At 42.5% G+C, this 24,367-nt stretch overlaps 1 protein-coding gene across 1 annotated transcript in view; it reads right to left on the bottom strand.

Annotated features, from left to right (window-relative positions):
- Window positions 1-1,636: 1,636 nt before the first annotated feature.
- The window catches only part of kcnh3 (potassium voltage-gated channel, subfamily H (eag-related), member 3), a 173,386-nt gene continuing 150,655 nt past the window's right edge, over window positions 1,637-24,367 (bottom strand). The window contains exons 11-15 of the mRNA XM_006805841.3: window positions 14,459-14,673; window positions 8,779-9,035; window positions 8,264-8,364; window positions 8,117-8,169; window positions 1,637-6,453 (exon numbers count right to left, since the gene is read on the bottom strand). Of these exons, the coding sequence (XP_006805904.2) occupies window positions 5,476-6,453; window positions 8,117-8,169; window positions 8,264-8,364; window positions 8,779-9,035; window positions 14,459-14,673 (1,604 nt within the window). The 3' untranslated portion in view covers window positions 1,637-5,475. The remainder of the gene's footprint in view (window positions 6,454-8,116; window positions 8,170-8,263; window positions 8,365-8,778; window positions 9,036-14,458; window positions 14,674-24,367) is intronic.

Raw genomic sequence — 24,367 nt, forward strand, 5'->3', positions numbered from 1 at the left:
AGCACAGCTTAGGTTTGCAAACTCCAAACTTTAAGAACAGTATCCTTTAAAATTGCCGTATTTGGTGCTTCCAAAACTCGTCAACTCACAGATGAGGTGGCTGTAGAGCCGGGTGTCTGCTGATCATAGGTGGTTCAATCACTGGCCGCTCCACTCTGCATGCCAAATATCACTGGGCAAGATGCTAAACCAAAAGTGCTCTCCAATGAATCCAAATGAATGTTTGATAGAAAGCACTTTGGTAGCAAAAGCATAGAAAAGTGCACATATACATGGGTTAATGAGGCATGTTCTATGAGCTTTATTTAATGTGTAAAACAGTAATCCATCAGCTTTCTGTTCTTCTCGGTTCAGGTAATGATTCATTTAATTTGATTCCTACAATATATTACACCTATTAACGCAAATCAGTGGTACAGACAGCTGTCAAGTACACAAAAATGCAATCTGTTAGTAAAGTTTCCTTTGTAGTCTTATATTTGCACTTGTATGTGTATAAAAATTACCATTAGTTGCCATGTAATCTGTATAAAACCGATCCTGTAAGGTTGTCAGTTTTACCTTTTAAACCTTCCAGTAACCGTGTAACACTGTTCTGTTTGGGCTTAACTGTGTTATCCAAAGAACTGACATTTGCAAAGTTTAAACTCTGGAGTCACTACACAGCAAGTCAACGCTTCATTTTCTGCATAAAATAATTGAAAAATGTAGGCACTGGTAGCATTCTAGGCCAAAGAAAACACAAGGTGCCAGTTTGAACCTTCATCTGTTTGAAACACTCAAGCTTTTAACAGAATAACTGTAATTCCAATCGGTGTGATACTTCATTTGAAAATGTACCGATTTAGCATGCAGCAAAAAGAAAAACCTAACCTGGTCACTGACAACCCCACAGGTGTTATGGAGGCTAATAAAGCATAAATAATAAATACAAGCCTAGTTGGATGTGGCCTTTTACCCACGTGCACACATTATAATACTTTAAGCTATTTGCCATATTAGCCATTAGTCTGTGGGCAAATTTGGGTTGTTAAAGAGTAGAAGAACCATAAATTTATTTTTAGGGATTTTGAGCAATTGGGAAGCTTTTAGCACAAGCAACCTCAAAATGTAAGCATGCAGTGAGGAGAACGGCCACAAGTGTTCTTGTTCTTAGTTCAGTGGGTGTCAGAAACAAATGGGGCCACTTCAAATGAAAAGTGGATGATTACCTGAGGCACAAAGATTGGAGTCCTGCATGGAGCCCCTGTTGGTTTTCAGTGAGAAGCCCACTTTTACACTTACAGCTGCTGACACTTTCAGCCCAAGGGGCACATGTTTTTTTTTGTTTTTTTTTTATTTTAATGCTGACATCATAACAGAACCATATTTGATGGCTTTAATAAATATTTTGTTTAATAAAACATAAATACTTAATTTATCAAAAAGGAAAAGAAAATGGGGACGGGTTTTTGAGGCAACTGAATCACAATACACTCTAGCTGAAACTTGGAAAGTGGCTTAAAAAATATTATTTACAGTTTACTTCTTAGAGAATAGCCACTTACCTCAGTTACGTGAATATTAGTTTCCAAGAGAAACACAAGAGACGGAGAGCTTACAAAACAACAATTCTTTATTGTTATACAGTATGTAATCCTTGTTAATGTTTTTTTTTCAATGTAACAGCAGTCTTTAATAAAATACATTTGTAAGCAAACAGCCTTCAATTGGGCAGGCTGGTTTCTACTCCCATGAGCCCTCTGCTCTGGATAGTTCAAAGCAGGCACATTTCTCATGCAAAAAAGAAAATAAAAAGAAGTTTTGACATGCATTGAATTAAAACATTTTAGGTACCCTCCCCAGCCACCAGTTCTTGCTTAGTCAATCTTTGTGAAAGTGTAAAGAGTCCAGTTAGTCACCACCTCCCTTGCTCCCATTAAAGAAAATAAAAGCCAGAAATCTGACTGTTCATATATATACAAGTAACATGGTCCTAAAGCACCTCACAAAGCCAAAAAAAAAAAAAAAAAAGTCCTGAGACCTCCAACTTGATGCAGCCTGGATGTTGCAGTTTTAGGGTTTGGCTGCTTTCACGTACCAACATGAAGTCATTGGAGGAATAAGAGATGAACAATGTGTGTGCTACATATGAACTCGGGGAAGGTTTCGCTCACTCACTCTGGAAAGGATCCAGTTAGACGTTTAGAAAGCAAACCTTCCTCCACAGTCTGTTTTTGTTACATCGTCGAGACATGCAGAATATTTCCTCGCCGCTTTTTCAGCAAAAATAAATACATACACAGCTGTATTAAATAAATAAATACAATACGTTTTAGATAAAGGTGCAAGTGTTCCCCATAAATGATGGCTTTCTGTGTAAATTTCGATCAGATGTTTGCCTGTAATCGACAGGTGAAGAACTTTAGGGAAATCAATGTCTGTATGGAGAAGGCACGAATGGCTAATGGCTAAAGCTCAGGGGTGATGTGGGAGTTCGATATACAATCTGATAGGCTGGTTGTCAACAGTCATCATAATGATGAACAGTGATACAGGGGTAGTGTTTGATATTAGCTTTTCCCTACACTTTGTCCACAAATCTGTCTTCTCTCTTTGGCATACAATCCAAACACTTTTCTAGCCTACACTTTTCCAAAGTGACCGATCATAACTGTGCTCAAATTCTTTTGATCTGGAAAGAAAATGTGGATGCAAACTCATCGAGAGTGAAACAATGTGACAAGAATTCCCCAGAAAGACAGCCCCTTCCCCAAAAGACGAACATTATAACTGCTAACTTTAAGATTAGGTTGATTATAGTTGATGTAAGGATGTCCACACCCTATGAAAGTAGCGTGCTTGAGATATGAGCTGATAGGCTGCTTGTCAACAGCATCATGATGCTGATGAGCAGTGACACAGGGAATTTTTGATGTTAGCTTTTCCCTACACCTTTGTCCATGAATCTGTCTTTTCAAAGTTCTCAGATTTCCTACACCGGCCTCAATCTGCTTAACCAGCAGTGCAAAGCTCTCCGCTTATTTTATTCTGAAATGCAACCAGATAGTATCTGTAATAAAGTTCTTGGATTCTATTAGAGTAGCACAGGATGATTTATAATGTAGAATGAGTCTGGTTTATCTTATACTGGTGGAGTTCAGTTGATAATTGTCTGACACAATCTGCTTTAGACCCCCTCCCTCCCTTAAACTAGCTATCTTTTGAATGGTTACCCCTCCTAAACCACATTATGTTTATCCAAACTAGTAGTCTATTTTTCCAGTGCATGCATTCCTCGTGTTGTGGGCGAATTTAATAGAACTGATTTTCATTTTGTCCATATAGAGGCAACTGTAAATGTTGCATTTAGCTACATCAGCAATATTGGTCCATTTCAGCTAAATAACTATACTTAAAGTGTTCTGGAAGACCTCTTCTCTCCAGCAGTATTCAGCCATTGTCAAGTTTTACTGTTAGACCAGAGACCAGGCAACTTTTTTTAATCTTCTGCTATCCAATTTTGGTGAGCTTTTGGGAATTATAGAATCAGTTTCCTGTTCTTGGCTGACAGGAGTAATCTTCTGCACCTGTTTCACGGTTTCATGTATTGTGCAGATTGATTCTATCAGATTGAAGCAGTCTGGCCATTCTTCTGTGAACTCAGCCGTATTAAATAAATGCATCGAGAACAGTTTTTCACACAGTCGTCTCCTTCTTGCCATTCTCTGTAAACGTGGGGAAGTCCCAGTGGATCAACAGTTTCTGAAATAGTCTGAAATTCAGCAGGTTTACATGTCTAAATGCATCGAGTTGCTGCCATGTGATTGGTTGACTAGATATTTGCGTTAACAAGCAGTGGTTAGGTTGTTAATTTTAACACTTACATTCTGGTTTGTATTTAGTCTTTATGGACACAGTATACAGTAGTACTTTGACTACATAGTAATCTATTATTATTATATGAAAAAAAGGATCCTCTGGATCTTTCTATGAACAAAAAAAGGATGTGAGTTGTAGAATCCTTCTTTGATTCAGTTAGTTTCTGATCGAAGGGTTTAGAGTAAGGTTCAATGTTTCTGGCAGAAAAACTTGAAGGCAAACACCTTCTTTGGATCTACACGAATCACGCAATAGATCTATTCTGAATTCAGACGTGGACGGTATGAGAAATGACGCTAACGCACAAGAAAAGCTAAACCTGCATGTGGCCACCATGGGGCGATAGCTGTGGTTGCGCAGACTTTTGGTGCTAGTGTCAGAAAATGATAATCATGCTTGAACTCTGTGAACCTCAAGGCCCTCTGTATTGTAAGGTAAAGACTCTACATTAATACTTTTATATAAATTGTATAAAAGTAATAATTCTATAAAGAACTTTTTAGAAATTGTGGTCATTCTAAGAGTCAATAGGATTCCCTGGGGTAGCTTGACAAGTCAGTGAGCACGTGGTTTCACAGTCAGAACTGCCACTTGCTTGTTATGTTCAGTTCCCAAAAGCCGAGATGACGACTCATCTCAAGGCTTCAAAGCAGGACTTCACAAACCTGGGGATAAGGTCACAGTGGCTGCATCGATCCTTTATACTGTCTGTGGATTCAGAATGTCAATTTTTTTGTTTTGTTTTTTTTACAGGATGTGACAAGTTTGCATTCCTGAGTTAAAACCAAGCTCAACATCTTCTTTGTGAATGTGTGTAATGGGCATGTAATCGATTCTTGGCTCACCTGTGGCTTAGGTGATAAAGCAGGCTGCAAACAAATCACCAGGTTTTCTTGGTGAAGACACTGAATCCCCAAGTTGTTCCCAAATGCAGTGCGGGCGCCACACTAATGACAGTTCTGCTGTCATGTGTGTGTGTGTGTGTGTGAAAGGGGGCAATAAGAAACATTGTAAAAAACACTTTGTAGAACCATTTAGTCTGAGGTTATTCGATAAAAAGCTGTATTTTTGTAACCAGTCCAGGGGCAGATAACTGCATTCCCCCAAAAAATAATCCCATTGATGAAGCAAAGGAACCTTCCAGGTGAGGTGACTGAGACCACTGAAGGGCTTACATTCTTAGTCCCAGTGCAGTTGGCTTGGATTATCTAGTTTGGGTAAAGACGCGTTTCCTGCCGAGATGCATGTGTTTGTGCCTGCCCTTTGAAGAGGAGACCTACTAGGATTAAAAAGCGATAGAGCTTCATCAGGGTGAAGAGATAAATAGATGTGCTCTGGCTCTGCAGTGTTTGACTCATGCTACTGGATCATTGATGCTATAAGACTGTTTGTGCTATTGTAATTCTGTAGAGGAAAGCATTCCTTCACACTGTATTTTGTGTTTACCTGTCTGTCCGTCTGGCATCTCCTGCCTGACAAATGTCTTTCTGTGTGAAATGGACCAGCTTTCTGTTCCCTGTGTTTGTTGTCTTTACCTTGCACTTGCTCTGACCTCTTTAAACTCTTGTCCTACATCTTTCCTGCTACTTGAATGACATCTTTTGCACAGGCTGTTCATAATGCTGGCTCCTCTTCATCAATGAAACTGATGTGCTCTGAGGAGGACTTCTCCTCTTCCAGGTGTCGTCCCCGCTCCTGCATCTCCAGCTCCTGGGGGTGAGAAACGGGTCTTGCCCCTCGGTAGTGTCGCTGTGAGTTGCACCAAGATGGAGTCTGGTTATCTCTTCTCCTTGCGTTTGCAACTTCCAAAGACAAGGGCAGAGAAAGACTGGAGGGATGGACAGAGGTGTTAGGGGACACGACTGGCACGGAAGGGGAAGGCCTCAGCCGATGACTTCCAGGGGAGGATGTGAGCGATGGTGGAGCTGAAAAGTGAGAGGACAGGGGAGGGTGAGTGTCCTGAGAGGCGGGTGGGATGAGCGGGCCTCTGCTGGCACAACTGCCAGGCCGGGAGGGGTGAGGTCCTTGGCATGGGGAAAAAGATGATGAGGAAGAGACAGACATGGAGAAGGAGAGTGAAGGTGAAGGGGTGTGAGAGGCCAGAGGAGGTTGGTCCTGCAGCGAGGGGAAAAATATCCCGTTACTGGAGGAGGCACGGAGTCTTCGGGAGTCCACGCGCCCCTCTGGAAATCCTTCCTCTGGCGACTGATGGTTGGAGTCAGCAGACCCCTGGCTATTGGCCCCTGGGGGCTTGGGCGGGGTCTCTGCTAATGCTGAAGGAGTTGAATTAGGCCTTTTTGGTGAGTGAGGAGTTGGGAGAAGGCATCCTGGCAAATCTGCACTCTCTGTGTCTCTGCTGTCTAACAGGGAATGAGTGTCAGGTCTCTGGTGGGAAAAAACTGTGGAAGGGGGTGGCGCCCCGGGGCAAGGGCTTGATGACAGCTGGCTGGCACTACTGGGAGGTGATGTTAAATTTGGCATCATGGTCATCAGGACTGGCTGTGGTGCCATTTGGAGGAGGGGCTTGAGCAGGCGTGTCATTTCCTGCAGCTCCTGACTGAGCTTGGAAACTTGTTTAGACAGACCGTTCATCTGTGAGGTGAAGAGAGAGATCGTATTAACGCTGGAAAACCAGAAGAACAGTTCATGCAAATTCGGTATGACAATTCAGCACCATGGTTGAAAAATATCAAAAAATCCTTTAATCCTTGTTTGCATAAAACATAATTAGGTACTACATAACATTCACCATGCAGGTTACATTTCAAAAGTCCCTTTATCATACATTTAGTAAAGTTTTAGAGTCTGTTCAGCCTCATGTTCACTTAAATATTCACATCAGCCCTGAGATCCAGCTGTGACTGACATTTTTCCATCAGGGACTGATTACACGCCAAATGATTCAGTGCAGGTGGATCACATGATCAGTGTGTTATGTGTGTGACGCTTGTTTGATTTAAACAGTGGCTGCTATAGTAACATACAGTAAACGTTCCAGAGAAGCTGGCTGACAGTCTGACAAATGCATTCCTGTCAACACAGTCAAAGAGTAACAAAGATGGAGATTTTATTCTGAGCTGATAATAAATCTGTGATGTAATCATGGTCTCTGTCTCTGTCTCTGTCCTTATATTTAACAACTGAATAATAAAAATTGTGCATTTTAAGTACAAAACAAAGCAAACAAATGTCCAACTAACTTGATGAATGGTTCAGGTGGAGCAAGAGGGGAAACTTTAGAGAGAGACTCAAACTCAGCATTGTTAGAGCCCAGAGAAGTATACTATGTATGAAGTTCAACACAGCCAGACCTTCTTTGTGTTAGCTGGTTCAACAAAACAAAGGTGGTCTCTCTCTTTACATGTGGGTGTGTTGCGAGCCACGCGACTCTTCTTCCACACAAAATGATCCCTATGAGTGCTGCCTCGTGCAGTCGGAGATCTTATCACATGATGATGATGCTGATGATAAATTAGTGTATAAAAATCTACAAAGAACATATTATAACTGCAAAATGCAACACTGTTACAAATAAGGTCAAAGATGAATTCTGCAGAAAATTGTTAATCTGGTGATTTATCACACAGAGCAACAAAGTAAATATTTTATCACTGAACTTATTTCTAAGTTTACTATAAACTGGATACATTGAAACATTAAAAGTTACTAGTCCTTAATCTAATGAAGGAGACAAAGAAAGGTCTTTGGTTTGTTGGCATATCAAAGTGAATTCTTTTGATCTATGGAACATGTATTGTCGGTATATGCTCTGTGTTCTAGTAGCTGCAGTTCCAGGGGTGTAAAAGACTTCAGAAATATCAAACTGAGCATGAGAACAGGGAGGAAAGGTGCATTGGAAATCTGTTTGCATTTATATATCAGAAGGCGGTAAACCTTTGGTCATCTGTCTGAGAGTGAATGTGTTAGTCTGAGTCCACCAGAACAGGTTGCAGGTTGTTTTTAGGAGACCAAACTCAAAAACAAAATTTTAGACACAGCTATTGACATTTGGCAGCTGTGATGTTCCAATCAGATTAAAAACATAATTTTTAAAATATCATTAGACACTTTGGGCCAGCATTCGTAACGTCAGGATTTTATCTGTATGTTTTTCCAGCCATGACCTGCTCGTGTAGTTTGCGAAACATCCAGCTGACTAACAGAAAAATCAAACCTCTGCTACCGAGGAAAACATTAGACTCCCGAGGCAGAAGTGTACACATGCAATTATCATCAGTGTCAAGTCAGCACTCACCTCCTCAGTCAGTTTAGACACACTCTGCTTGATCTCAGAGTGCTCACGGATCCCTACAGGCAACACACATGCAGAAGGATTAGGCCTCCGGATAAAATGTACTGTTCTGAAAAAGTACTCCAATGTGTGCGGCTGTAGGTGCGCTACCTGCGTACGGTGAGGGCGGAGGGGCAGGTGACAGGCTGGGGCTGAACTCAAACTTCTGTGTTGTGGTGGAATTGTTCTCTGTTTCAATGCCGTCCACAAATCTGTGCAGAGATTACACATGAGAGAGAGCATGTAAGAGGGATGTAATCAGATGAAGCTAAAAGGGCTGAAAGCTCCGTTAGTACCGTTTGGATCTTTTAACACAAACATGGAAAAAGTCCTTCATCAGCAGCTTTGCATCACACAACACTGCACACAGAGAGGTCGTGAGACATCTCTGCACAGACATAGGCATGGTTGCTCTGCACGCATGCACATTAGTGCATTGCAGTGTGTGAGAACCTACATGCCTTCCAACAGTAGCTGAGCCCCATGTGATTCACAAGCACTGTAATCTAGTGGTTGCCATGGCAGCCAGACACCTATACTGCGGCACTTTGCTCAATTGCTCCTCTCTGACTATGATGTTTTGAATCAATCTTCAGTTTCACACTATGTGTGTCTGTGTGTTTTACCTGGGGCTGAGTTCAGGTGGTGCACCGCTTAAGCTCACAACTGGTATCTGCAGGGTGGAAGGGCGCGAGTGGTCGGAGGGAGCACGGAAAGGCCGAGGCGGCAGGAGAGGGGAGCGCAGGGGCGAGCTGAGGCCCCTGCTGAGATGCAGCGGGGAGCGAGGAGCTCGGGACACGGAGCTCTGCTCCTCATCACCCTCCTCATCCTCGCGGATGGACGGCAGCTTCTTCACCAAGCCACCGTTGCTCTCCCAATCCACCTGAAAGAAAGAGAGGAGGAGCTTGGATACTAAAATGGGAAGAGCGGGATCAGCCCGCACACCTGCTGGATTTCTTTTACCACCATAGCATTAGTAACTGCCTTTACAATGATTGTAAAGGCAGTTACAAGCTTGAACCAGTGGATGGCAGGCAAACACAAGTTCTGTAAATCTGTAAATATGTTTTTAACATTCAGGGTATTGTTTGATTAGCAGCATATTCTTTCTTTTGAAGACTTTTGAGCTCCTTCTCTTCCAGAGGTAACTGAATACAGGAAGTGCTTTGCAGGTCTCATTAGATAGCTGCTATTTGTTCCTCTAGTATACGTTGCGACCTGTACACACACTCTTAAACTTTAATCTGGAATAGCTTTGCATTCACAGTTCAAGCTAACCCTGATTTCTTATACATGGCCTCTTGTGCAACAAGCCTTTCCTCCATTTTTAAGCCACCTTCCTTTGATTTCTTCACAAAAAAGAAAGAAAATGTTTTTAAAAGCAGGTGGGTGGGGCTGTTGGGCTCACAGACAGGTCTATGTGTACCCAACATTAGGGGTATCTGCGCTTATTACCATAATTCAAATCCAGAGTAGCCTGAAGCCCAAGCTTTATGCTCAGTGAGAAGATGTGTGCTTTTAAGAAGCGACTCTCGAAGCAAATCACCAACTTGACCAGCGTCTGTGATCCGATTCTGGTGGTTAGTTTGTTATTTTCATAGCTGTGAGTTTAAATTCAGTGGTGGCTTTAAGTTATCCTGGATACACAATGCTTCATAAGATTACGGTTTTCAAAAAACGGTTGGGAACCTCGGCTGTATCAGTGCGGCACTGGTTAATTTCCATTTTGACTGTTGATTGGCTGTTCTGAGCAGGATAACCTTCTCTTTTAATTCAAAATTCTTTGACAGCCATGTCACCTCCTTACATCATGTTTACCTGTACACACACTGCCCTCAATATATATGAAACTTTGCGCATGTTTAATGTGAACAACATTACATAAACGTTATTAACGGAGTTGTATTTGATCGCTGGCTCACACAGATTGGCTGTGTGCCTATTTGGCATACAGATTACACTCAATCAGTCAACTACAGATACTCACACCTGATCTCGACTCGTTATGTGTATAAAGCACACCTGTTCAAAGAATCGTTTTCTTCCATTCCAACTTCTAAACCTTAAGAGGTGGAAACATTACGCTTTGAGCTGTTTTTCTGACACAGGGTACAGGAGATCTTCAGCACGCTGAGGGGCCAATGGAAGGTGCCAGGTACGAGACCCTCCTTTCCTCAGCTAGAACACTAATGATGTGCTGTGGACGGGTCTTCCAGCACGACAACAATCTAAAACATATCATTAAGGCAACAAGGAGCAGCTTAAGACAAAGCACATTAAGGTCATGGAGTGGCCTAACCAGTCTCCAGACCTCAGTCTGTGGAGGGAGCTGAGTACTTTCTTATCAAGTACTAAGTCATGTTTTGTTTGGGCATCATATATTTATTTCATTCAATGACATGCTAATCAATTGATCGTTTATAATGCATATAATGGTTATGTTTTTTTCTGGCCTTTTGGTTGATAGTCTGTCTCACTCAGAGGTGGCTGTAGCTCAGGTCATTTACTCATTGGAAGGTGGTTGGTTTGATTCCTGGCTGGCCTAGTCTGCATGCCACAGTAACCTTGGTCAAGGTAGAGAACCTAGATTTGCACTCTAATGCATCCGTTGAAGTGTGAATGTTAAATAAAACGAAAGCTCTTAAGTAGAAAAAGTGCTTGTGTGAATGACACATATTGTAGAAAGGCACTATTATACGAACCAGGCCATTCACCATTTGATGTGTGGGTGGCTTTCTTTTTATTCCAAATAAAGGTGAATAGGAGGCATATTTCAGATTGGCATTTAAGGTTCTCGCTTTAGTAGTATTGAGATGGGTTTAAATTCTTGATTGCTGACATCACAAGCAGCTTTTAATGAGGACTTCACACTGTGTGCCACAATCACCCTTGAGTGATTGTGTCAGATGCAGACATGTGAGGGAACAATCTGAAAGAGATGTGCAGAGGCTTATGGTGAACGGCTGAATGCCAATTATTTCTCATTTTTGTTTTTGAGAATCTGTTTGTCTCTTTGTCTTTGTCAGACTCCAAAAGGGAGTCTGTCATGCTACATTTAATACAAATCGCTGCATCTCACTTTTCCCACCCCTCATCACACACACACACTCCTCTGACAGTTACAGTCCCAAGCCTCCCCAGTTTCCCATCAGCCTTGTCCCTGCTTATGAAGTGAACAATTTAGGCTCTGATCAGCGTTGGTGCAGGGCTGGAGAAATTCAAGGGAAGGAAATTTAAGTGGAAAAAAACAAAGACTCGTTCGAAATGTATTGAATCAAAGGCTACACAAACAACTGAGAGTGTGTTGTGGTAGTTTGTGAGATAAGTGAGACTGACTTGTAAGAGAGCTCTGTTTACTCTAGCCACCCCAAAAAATCAATAATTTTGTAAAAATGTACAAATTTCAGTTACTTGTGTCAAACAGTGGCTCTTCACTCAAGGTCAGAATGAGCGTAGCAGCGCTGCTAGTTTATTAAACCAGCAGTTTCACCTGTGCAGGCTTCAAAATAATGACATTGCCCATGCTCTAGCACACAACGCCTGGTGCAGTGAGTTATGAATGTATTTGAGCCAACACCCCTGTGCTTTCCCTTTCCCCCCTGCACTCTCCCCTCCTCCCCTCCTCCCCTGCCTGCTCAGCATCCTCCCTTTTTTCCCTCCTCTGTCCCCAGTGCCCTCCACTCAGCCATCTCCCCCCTTCCATACCCGTGCCACTGTAATTTATTTTTAGCTTTCCTGTTCTATTCTTAGCTCCCAGCTCTGGAGCACACCAAGGAGCTGCTCTGCGATGCGGGGGCGTGATAAGTGTGCGCTTGCCGCGTGCCGCCATCCTCTTGTTCAACTGTGTGCGAGAGTGTGGGGGAGTTTGCATCATGTGTGCGGCTGGTTCGGGGCTGGGGGCAGAGATTTGGAAGCATGAAAGCTGATGCATGTATAGTAACTCATATGTGCTCTCAAGGGCAAGGATAAGCAAGTTGGTCCCCTGTGAGAATGGCCATAGAGTTAAAAACTTGTTCCAATATGTCTTTTCAGCAGCACAGTTCTGTGCGTGCTGTGCTCTGGCTGGTCATGCACATCGCATTTTTTCGCCCAAGGCTCTGGGGGGTTATGACAGTTAGTCTGCAACCAGTGCATCAGCAGTGAACCATCATTTATGCAATGGAGACTCTTTCTCATCTTTCTTGCTTCATAAACCCTTTCTTCATCCCCCCAGCACATCTTTTTTTTGAACACTGTCATTCATCATATAAGTTTGTAGATTGAAATACTACTTAAGTGAGGAAGAGGCTGCTGAATGTCTGCAGGCTTTATCTTCCATTTTCCACCAGTCTTGTCTTGGATACCTATGCAAATTTCCCTCCTGGGCTGCACATACCAGAATGTTTTTTTTCCACACTAATAACCAGAATGGACATCTGTAACCCAGAACTAAGATATGCACAGCAGATTGTGCATCTAGAATAATACATCCTCTAGTCACACACCAACATGTTCACACTCCGCAGTAAGTGTGTTGATCCCTGGAGAAGCAAACTGCACTGCAGTAGAGTAGCAGAGAGTAAGAGCAGGAGAGAAAACAAGCTAACCCCCCCCCTTCATCTTTCTTTCTTCTCCTCCTCCTTCCTATTCTTTTACTCAGCTGGCAGAGCTATTTATATTAAGCAGGATCCAATCTTAGCAGCAGCCGTGAGGGGACAGCCAGTCAGGGAGAGCCCGTGCTCCCCTCCTGCTCTATTTTTAGTAACAGGACAACTTCAAACAGCAACACTAAGCTATTTTTGTCCCTACACTTTTTCCCCTCCATCCGCTGCTGCTGCAGCACCAGCCAAACGCAGTGTGTGTGTTGATGGAAGCAGGGAAAATGCCTTTCATGGCTGGGGTTGTCAGAGTGTGTGTGCACACATCTGGGTATTTTAAAGTAGTGGTGGTAGAATGCTCATGTATACCTTATATATACACCTGCTCACTTGGAATACGTGAATTTCCCCAATGAGAGACAATAAAGGATATTTCTGTTCTGTTCTAATCATTCATGTGACCTTTGTTAAGGTGATTATCTCCTCAGGTTACTCATAAATGTTCCTCATTGGACTGTCAGTCTGCACATTTAGTGTTGTGACTAATCTGTTGGGCTGTTTAATTAAAACTGTTCCTATTAAAATCTATGAATGTGCACTATTCACAGACTAGCCTTATGCCATCTGCACGTGCATCTGCCTTTCTTACAGGAACATTTTGGTAAATGGTAACTAGACTGGTTGTATAGATATAGCACTACATAACCAGGTCACAGTACACACACACAGACACTATTCTACTCTACCTGAGCACTTAAAGCACTTTCTACTGCATGTCTCATTCACACAAGCAAGTGCTTTCTACCTAATATTCACACACATTCATACTCTGATTAATTCAAATTTAATTACATTTTTTTTATACAGCACCAAGTCACAACAACAGTCAATTCCAGATGGGTTATGTTGTAAAGTAAAGACCCCACAATAATACAGAGAAATCTTTTGAGCAAGCACTTGGTGATAACGGGAAGGAAAACCTCCCTTTTAAGAGGAAGCCTCGAGCAGAACCAAGCCAAGGATGAGGCAGCCATCTGCCATGACCAGTTGGGGGTGAAGGGAAGGGGGATGGAACAAAAGGCACACTCTGGAAGAAGTTGTTTATGATGCAATAAACACGTCAGTATCTTGGCCTACTATGGCATGCAGACTAGAGGAGCCACGGATCAAACTACCAACCTCCCGATTAGTAGATGACCGGCTCTACCTCCTGAGCTACAGCCACCACTGATGGATGTAAACATTTATCTTATATACAATCCATAATAAATCTGACTGAGAATGACTTGTAACAGCTTGTAGATTGAAAGGTCACATGGTGTAAAGAATATCCTGTTTCATAATTTACTAAATGAACTATATGATGTATTGAACAAGACTTAAAACTAGTAAGTTACTAGTAAAACTATCAGAGAAGGTGTTACAAGGTCATAAATCAGGTGAAAAGTAGAATTATTTTAATTTTCATAGATATCCATATATAATCTTAGATCTTTACACAAATAAAGCAGTATGTGCTATTAGATTGTGGGTCTTTTATAGATCATTTCTGGTCAGTATTTGCAGCTGTTTAATGACCACAGAGGTGAACTCTACTCCATTTCAAATTTAAATTCAGCTCAAGTGTACTTCTTTTTAAATGTGCAGTAGACTAACAAAAACGTTCACAAGTTCACTGACAAACGGACATAAACAGTAAGTCCATCATGAATCTACTACAGGTACTCACATCAGCCCCATGGCCCTCTCGTAGATTGTAAGTCAGGTCATGTTGTATCTCGCTGATGAACTTCTGGGCATACTCAGGGTAAAGGCGAAGAACCTCTCGGAGACCCTTGAGGCTGATATACTGCAGGTCACAGTACGTCAGGGCCTTGACATTAGCGTTGGTTTTGATCACTTGTTCCTTCGTCAGGGAGTCTGAGCCAATTAGATCTCCTTTACCTGGGGAAGGGGATGACAAAGTGAGTGATGCACAGATACCTGTCTTTGAAGCAGCTGTTTAGAGGGAGCCTATTCTCACTAGCTGTCAACACCTGAGAGAACATCATCAGCCATTAAGCTTCACACACTGACGTTCTGAGCAGCACATCATCAAAGACAGAAGATTAAAGATTTGGACCTGTGAATTCATCTCAGCAGCAGCGTGGGAACATGTGTTTGTATATGTCTAATGTACCTGCAAACCCTGGTCCCTTTAATTTATATAAACCAACACCACCTGCATAAAGCAGCACAGTGTAACTTACTTTGGTAAGCTTTACCATATATTAGCACACTAGTAGCCTGTGCTGCTTATATGCCTTCACACAACTGGTTTCTTATGAAACATACTGTACAGCCTTAGAGTAGAGAGAGTAGAGCAGCCAAGGACCGAATTAGTAGATACAAGCAATCTACTAATTGGAAGGTCTACGCCTAGTCCAGGTTTGGCAGTTGCCAGGAGAACAGTACTTGTCTGACTGCATTGTGCCAAGTGTACAGTTTGATGGAGGGGAGATTATATGGTGTGCTTGTTTTTTAGGAGCTGGGCTCAGAGTTTCAGTGAAAAAAAGCATACCAAGACATTTTGAATAACTTTATTCTCTCAACTTTGTGGGAACAGTTTGGGGATGGCCTCTTCCTGTTCCAACGTGACTGTACACCAGTGCACAAAGCAAGGTCCGTAAAGACATGGATGAGTGACTTACACCTTTGGGATCATTTAGAGGGGAGACTGAGAGCGAGGCTTTCTCGTCCAATACCAGTGTCGCATTCGCACTCCTTAACCTTGTGAGAGCCTTCCCCGAGGAGCTACAGCTGTTATAACTGCAGCTATAGCAGTTATGGCAGTACAGTGTACCAAAAAGAACAAACTCATTGGCTGAGGTTGGCTTACTGACTTTCACTATGCTGCCTACAAACACTTGGCTTTGTGCTGTGCTTCAGAACCATAATCATATATATCTAGTGTGGATATGTGTGTGAAGGCAGACTAGTGAACACGTGTGTATGAACACCTAAATTAAGCAAACATCCTCTAATTTATAAAAACATGCTTTTCAGCATGTGGCTAATTGGGACAGAATCTATTTGAGACCCTAGTGAGGAGGCGAGTTTTGACTTTAGACACAATGCAAAGATGTCGCCTTTTTCTAAGCTGCTCTGTAAATAAATAACTAGAAGAAATTGTCAGAAATAACACTGCTGGTCACATTACCATGCCCTGTGTATAATTACACAATAGCATACATATAGCTACAGCCACCCCTATACATATAGGGGTGGCTGTAGCTCAGGTGGTAGAGCAGGTCATCTACTGATCGGAAGGTTGGTGGTTCGATTCCTGGCTTCCCCAGTCTGCATGCCAAATATCCTTGGGCAAGATACTAACCCCAAATTGCTCTCCGATGCGTCCATCGGAGTATGAATGTGTGTGAATGTTACTTAGAAAGCACTTAGAAAAATGTGCTTGTGCGAATGGGTGTGAATAGGTTAATGTACAAGTTGTGTACAGCGCTTTGAGTGCTCAGAAAGAGTAGAAAAGCGCTATATAAGAACCAGTCCATTTACCATTTTACCATACAACCATACAATGTATATGAGCAGCATAGATTGCATCGATTACTACATGGATGGTTGGATGTTAGAAAGAAAATGGAAATGTGTTTGTGAGGCATCAGACAGACAAAGACCCCCCACAGTATATGGGGGGAAAAAAGGGAAAAAGTCAAACAAAGAATGAACGAGGCTGCACAGCCACAACGCAAAGAAAAGAAAGAGGGGGCTGAGGAGAAAAACAAGCAGAGAGAGAACAGGCAAAATAGAGGGAGGCGGGGCGGAGAAGGGCAGAGGCGAGCAGGGACCTAAAAAGGGTGATGGAGTGCGGAGGTGGACTAAGAAGAGGGAGGGTGGAAGACGAAAGAATCAAGAGAGAGCTGTGAGAGGAAGTGGAGAGGGACACAATGTGGGGGTGGCTGCAGACTGGCATGAGAAGAAATGGAGGGGCAGGGTGAAAAAGAGTGAGGGAAGGGGGAGAGGTAGGGCGAGCAGGAGCTCGACGCACGTCACGTGAGCGACAGCAGTTACTGGACTCGGCCTTCCAGCCCGCCGTTGAACCTCGAACCACCTCGCTGTCCTGCTGCCTCTGCACTCGGCACCATCCAACTGTCATCTGCAGCCCCCACCCCGAAATCTGTGCTGCTTCTTGATTTGGCACGATGGGCCCTTCTTATGCTCCGGCTGTCTTTTTTACATCACTCACACCCCCTCCCCCCCTCCCCCCCGCAGTTCAGCACAAATGCGCTGTCACAAAGATGACGGGTGACCAAGAGCGACAGCAGCGACAAGGAGCGCTTTGGCTCATAATCGCAGCAAAATGTTAAACTGAGCAGGAGACAAACACTTGCAAGTGACATTTAAGTGCATGTATCTGTCTCGTCATAAAAGTGTAGGTGAAAGTGATGAGGGCAGGGAACAAAGGCTTATCAACGGAGCTCAATTTATCAATGTTGTTGATTTGATACCTTGAGTAGGATTTTTCTTTTGCTCTTGATCTTTTAAAAGGCAAGTTTTCAATCAACATCTCATACTTCCCTCTTCTTATTTTACCCCTCGCTCCCATCTAACCATCTAATAAATTAGGCATCTTGGTCTAGCATGGTGGTGTGATGAAATAAAAGGTCAATGTTTTTACTGGTGTCACATACTGTTAATTCAGTTTTAAGTAATACATCACTCCATACTCGCTGTGATTCTGTGTGATGGTCAAAGTAAAGGTCAACTGAAGACCAAATTTACAGGCTAATGTAAGCAGTACGAGATGAAGAACATTAGCCTCAGGGATGACCAACAGACCAAAATGACCCACTACGACAACACCAAGACTTCAGATGAAGTAAGTGGGTCCCTGCACTGTTCTGGACTAGCACAGTGTCTGTATATAATTTACAGGTGTCCTCTAAAAGCATTGCATGGATGCAATCATCGAATTAACATTTTGAAAACAGGAGGGTACAATAGGTACAATTTTTTTGCACAGTTTTCTGACTGTATTCTATAACCAGGACAGATAAATAACACTTCTGGGTCATTTTGACCCAGTATTTTGAGTTAGTTAATTAGTTAGTCTTTAAATTATGTTATTTCCTGGCGGCTACCTGTTTAGGGATAAAATGTTTTTGCTCTGATAAAGTTGTATGGCACTGTCTTGAAACACTATTATTGCTAATTGGTGTGTGGGTTTATGATTCAGGATTTTCAGCCTCATACTGCAGAACAAAATAAAATAAATGGCCTGTATTTATATAGCGCTTTACTAGTCCCTAAGGACCCCAAAGTGCTTTACACATCCAGTCATCCACCCATTCACACACACATTCACACACTGAATGTGTGTGTGAAAAATAAGACTGATAATAAGACTGATAATTGTCTGTGGCTGTGACTCTAATTTATCGTGTGCAGTTGCACTTTGACACATGATGATGTGAGAACGGCCATGGGTTTGAGATTAATCTGTTTTATTGTCCATCAGGGTCCAGAACAGTTCCTGGAAGAACACTGTACCACGATGGGCTCCACCAGTGCAAAGAGTTCTGTGAACTTTGCTGGACTCTGCTCTTTCCACACTCCAGCATTATTAATCAAAGTGTTTTAAATCTGTTTATTATTAATGCTGGCACTGTGTTCCTAAGTTTGCTCTCTAGACAAGTGTATTGCCTCCCCAGAAAAAAGAAACGGGTTCAAATAAATGATGAATGGCTGCCATTGCAAATGACATTAAAGAAACTCATGCCCATACCTATCAGTCTGATCTTCCATCCTCACTGCACGTGTGCAAGCTGCTAAACTGACATCAACTAACAGTCCATCAGTGCAGCTTTCACGTCGCACAGACCAGAAAAATTAAAAGATTAAAGTAAAAAAGAATGAAAAAAGCAGTCTCAGTGCTTTCCTAATGAAGGAATATGAAAGAATAAATAAAGTGTGAATTGTATTAAGGTGGAAACATAGGATGTAATGGTTCGCTGGTGGTTGTGATATTCATGTCTGTGGTAAAGGTGTCCTTGCAGAGCATGACTATTTGGGTTTCCACCCACACTGTGTCTGCAAATTCAGCCCTGTTTAATATTAGGCTTCTGCCTTCACATCCCCAGAGACTAACATGCACTCACATTGCATGTGCGCACACATACTGGTGCACAAACACAAACAGTATTAGAAAGGTTACATCTTTGTGTTTTCTTATGTGTGACTTTGTTTCTCAGCTCTTTTGTTTGCAGTTACATCCTTTACAATTACTTCTGGGGCTGGGCGCTACATTTAGACATGTGGAGAGTGAACTGAGGTGAGGACCAAACCACTCCGTGGGCTGACTAGTCACAATCTGAAATTCAACTGGAAAAATCATGAACGCTGGACTCTCCAACCTAAATCGTTTTTAGCATAAAAAGCCAGCACCTGTTATGGCTTCACTCTAACAGCATGCACATCTAGAGGCACCATTAATGTTAAAACTTGGGCTGCTCCATTTAGGAGTTGCAACAGCGGATCATCTGCTTCTGTCTCACCATACCCCTAGCATCCTCCATCGCTACAGCCATGAATCTTCTCTGTTCCACATATCAAGCTAGCGCTGCTGGCTGACTTCTGGCGTGATAAGACGTATGTCATCCAGATATGGGCTAGGCCTGGCGTAGATGGCACTATCTATGTGATGCCATGCCATATCTGGCTCGATTGTGGTTTGGTGTATGTGGCCCAGGCTCATAGAAAATAGGTCTTCCCTGGATTTGGCATCAAGCTGGCACTTCTGACTGACCGGTGTCATGTCAACCAGATGTGGGCCAGGTCTGGCAATGATGCCACTATTTATGTTCCTATTTTCCTATTTTAGTTAGAAGACCCAAATGCCATGTTGCAATACTATACTGCTATGGTGGCCAACGTTTCAAATGCAGGTTTGACAGGTTTGTGAGTGTACACTTTATCCAAAACCTAGTGACGGTTTACTGGGTGCTGTAGCTCAGGAGGTAGAGCGGGTCACCTACTGATCGGAAAGTTAGTGGTTCGATCCCTCGCTCCTCTAGTCGGCATGCCGAGAGTGTGAAAGTGTATGATTGTAGTTAGGAAGCACTCAGTTTAGAGAAATTTGGTGAATGTGGCATGTTATATAGAGCACTTTCAGTAATCTGGGATAGTGAAAAGCATTACATAAGAATCAGTCCATTCACTGTCTGAACAGAGTTTTATCATGTTACTTTTGCACTATTATGCACATGTTGTTACTACATGGCTTGATTAAGGTACACATTAGGCTGACATCTGGGGCCAGAGCTGAAACTGTTCTGGGCCAGCACAGGGCCAGCAGTGTGTTTGCACCTGGTCTTGTGCTGGCCCATGTGTGGGCCACCAAAGGTCCGTCATTCTTTGCAGCATGTGGGCCATGTGTAAGCACATTGTATGGGCCAGATCCAATCCATACCAATTTTGCTATGTGGGGTGGTTTTCCTCCTTTCCTTCTGTCTGGCAGCTCCATCTTCAACATCCTTTGTCCAGACCTTCCCCCGTACCCCCTCTGCACAGAATTGCAGCATATTTATGTTTTAAAGTATCATATTCTGCTTTTGAGAGCATGTTTTTTGAGGGAAGGTCTTCCTTATTTCAAACTACATTCTATACGCATGAATACAGCATTCAATACATTTGAGTTTTGCTTACACTTCACAACAATAGTTGCCTCAAGGCTCTTTATGTTCTCAGCTAGGAAACTACAAAATCAGAGAGAAACAATACGACCCCCTATGAGCAACACTTGGCAACAGGAGGAACTCCATTCTCACAGGAAAGGCATAACTTATGGGTGCTAAACCTGCATGGAGTCCAAACATGCCACCAACAGAAGAGATGATCCAGTACAGTGTATGCTCCTGTCCTAACATTTCTGAAATGTATCGCTGCCATCAAGTACAAAATGACCAGATACACCAATCAGGCAGAACATTATGAACACTGACAGGACCTCGTGCTTTTGCTGTAGCAGCTCCAAAACTGTGGAACGAGCTTCCTTTAGAGATTAGACAGGCCAGTTCTTTATCTGTTTTTAAGTCACTCTTGAAAACCCACCTCTTTACCCTGGCCTTTGACACCACGTGAGATGTTGGTTTTTTATTTTTTATTTTAGTTGTTTTTAGGTGATTCAATGCTGTTTTATCTTGTTTTTGTTTTAATATAGGGCTGTTTTAATTTTATGTTTTATGTGTTTTAATTCAATTTTTCAATTCAATTTTATTTATATAGCGCCAAATCACAACAAATGTCGCCTCAAGGCGCTTCATAGATACAGAGAAAAGCCCAACAATCATATGACCCCCTATGAGCAGCACTTTGGCAACAGTGGGAAGGAAAAACTCCCTATCTTACTTATTTATTTTGCTGTTTTCTGTTATTCTATTGTTTTAAATTATTTTCTGTACAGCACTTTGTTCCTGTGCTGGGTATTTTAAAGTGCTTTATAAATAAAATTGGATTGGATTGGAGGTAAAGTCAAGAACACTGATTACCTCTTCATCATGACACCTGTTAGTGGCTGGGACATATTAGGGAGGAAGTTAGCATTTTGTCCTCAAAGTTGATGTGTTAGAAGCAGGAAAAATGGGCAAGTGTAAGGCAAGTGTGTTTGACAAGGGTGATTAGAGGACTGGGTCAGAGCATCTCCAAAAGCTCTTATTGGGTGTTCGAGGTCTGCCGTGGTCAGCATCTACCACAAGTGGTCCAAATAAGGAACAATTGTGAACCAGCGATGAGGTCATGGGTGACTAAGGCTCATTGATGGACATCCTGCCATCCATGTGGATTCTACTTGGACACATATCACCTACCTAACCATTGTTGCAGACCATGTACACCAGCAAACCAGAAAGCACTAAGGGGCAGAGAGGAGGATGTTACTCTCAATGTTGTCGGCGCATTTCAGGAGGACGCTGCTAATAAAGTTACACAACTACACAGTTAATTTGCGTTTATTATGATACTTACAGAATACCACAGTTTTTGTCTCGGTCGTATCATTTTATTTTGCTGTATTTATCTGCGACACCTTAAAGGCCGGTCCATGAAAACATTAAACCGGTCCGTTCCGCAAAAAAGTTTGGGGACCGCTGCTGTACATCATTTTATAGAAACGGTACTCCCTGATGGCTGTGGCCTCTTTCAGCAGGATAATGCACCCTGCCACAAAGTAGCAGACTGATTAAGGAATGAGAAGGAGCATAACTATGAGTGTGAGGTGCTGACATGGCCTCCAAATTCCTCAGATCTCACTCCAATCAAGCATGTTGGACAAACGATCCATGAGGGCCCTCACAGCTTACAGGACTTAAAGGACCTGTCGCTACCATCAGTCAGATAAAACAGCACACGTTCTGGTGGAGTCCATGTCTCAATAGGTCAGGACTGTTTTGGCAGCAAAAAAAACATTTGTTGTGTTTTCTCTGCACTCTCTCAGTTACAAATAGGGTTTAAAACATTTGCCAATTGCTGCATTCTGTTTCACAATTTCCACATAATCACAACTTTGTTGGCAAAAAGTTTGTGCCTTCCTACACAGCACACCCAGAACCGGTCGCAACAGCAAGCGGCAGGACTGAAGAACATTTCCGAACCACATTTCTCATTTGGAAGAGTCTGAGGTAATACTGTATACCAAGCTCATACTTATGTTTTCCTACTGGCATGTGGCTAGTAAGAAAAAAACTCGCTCCAAGACACCCACAGTATTCACCCTGCACCACGCTCTAATTACAGCTTTTGGCTGTCAGTGAAGACATCTGACAAAAAATATTTTGAAAGCTACTAACACCCATGACAGCTCATACAGCAACATTAATCAACTTTGATGCACCTTCATACCTATTTCAAGATAGCCTATTACTTCCCATGCTTCTTGAAATCATTTTTTTAATCTTTCAAATGTTTATAAGATTTCTGTGATGTGTGAGAACCTTGATAGTTGCACTCTCGAACATAAATCGTGGAACCATAAATGAATCACGGTGAGATTCTGAAGGGTTTTTGCTTTTCAGGTGCCTGTGAGAAGTTAAACTCTGAGGTGGAGGTGTTACTGGCTTGAGAGGAAAATGTCACTGCTCCCCTGTTGTGGGAGGTTAATAACTCAAGTGTGTGAGTAGAAGCTCCAGTCACTCTCCTGAACATGCCAGCAGAGCTGAGCTACTGTCAGGATGTGTGATAGTTTCAAATTAAAAGGGACCTACTAATCGCTAATTCAATTTCTGAGCAGCTCCTCAGTTCATCCTCTCGTTCAAACAAGCTGTTTAAAGTTCAAGCTCTGCCAACGATTTAATCACCACTAAACATTTTGGAGTCTCATAGGTACTTATGTTGATCATGTAAACTGGCTGAAAGAAACATGTTTTCCAAAAGAGCTGCGTGTCTTGTGAAAACCCGCTTCTCTCAGACACCAACCTCCATGGCTAAAAAAAAAAATTGCGACAAAAACTGCAATCCCCACTCGCTCAAGTAACACATTACTGTACTGAATTCAGTAACCAAAAGAGATTAAATCAGACACTTGTGTTCAAGTCATGTGCAGGTCTGCAAGTTCAGAAGAGGGTTGACACGATCATTCATTTTATTCTTAGTGCACAAAAAGACACGGATGTGAAGCGGAAATCGGCACCCAAGCCGGGAACAGCTATCCACTGCTGACATCAGCTCTTCCAAGTATGTGCAAAGATGGAATGCCAACACAAGTCTAGTAGTGAGAAACCCCAGATCCATAGTGCATGCTGCCCATGGCCAAGGAGCCAAAAGCTTGATTTTCTGCAGGTAACCAAAGCATCTGATGAGCCGTGTGGCTTGTAGAACTGTAGCGTGCATTTGAGCCTGTACCTGTTTCTTCATGAGAACCATTGTAGCCACATTTTTCAGAGTGCTCTTTGGGCTGGTTTCCACCTTTGCTATTCATAGTAAACACTAAAACTGTCCCCATTGGTACAGTGATTTGTGTCAGCGTGTGGGATTCTAGCCAGAACATTCATCTTACGCTCTGTTACCCAGTAACTGAACTATTTACTTTTTGAGTAATGACCCCAACAATGTTCACTATCATAGGCCACAGACGATACCTGTTATAGACACCAGCCAACATTATTATGCATACTGTATGTGTGCCTCTCTGTTTATGCCTCACCGCCACTTTGTGGTCGCCGCTCTCACCTGTGTGAAGAGTGAAACACAGCTGCTGGCGTGTGCTTTGGTGCTGTCATGCACCTCTGGATTTAACATGACCAGGTAGGAGACACACGTGTGTGAGCGGGTCTGTGTTTCAGTGACATATCAGTGATGCAGCACAGAGATTCTGTGATGGCAGAGCAACAGTGAGAAAAGATAAGGAAGTGGAGGAAGCAAGAAGAATGAGTTGAGTAAAGTTTGACTTATCTGACTGTTTTGTTTAATGTGCCTTATAATCCGGTGCGCCTTATGGTCCAAAAAATATGGTACATTAAACCCTATGGAACAAAAATAGGATGCCATTAAAGTTCATATGTGTGTGAAGGTAGACAAGCGAATACTTTTGGCAGTGCAGTGTAACAAACAGAACAAACTCATTGGCCGAGGTAGGCCTCACTGACTTTCA

This window comes from Neolamprologus brichardi, chromosome 16 (assembly GCF_056152115.1).
Source record: "Neolamprologus brichardi isolate AB-2024 chromosome 16, ASM5615211v1, whole genome shotgun sequence".
NCBI classification, from domain to species: domain Eukaryota; kingdom Metazoa; phylum Chordata; class Actinopteri; order Cichliformes; family Cichlidae; genus Neolamprologus; species Neolamprologus brichardi.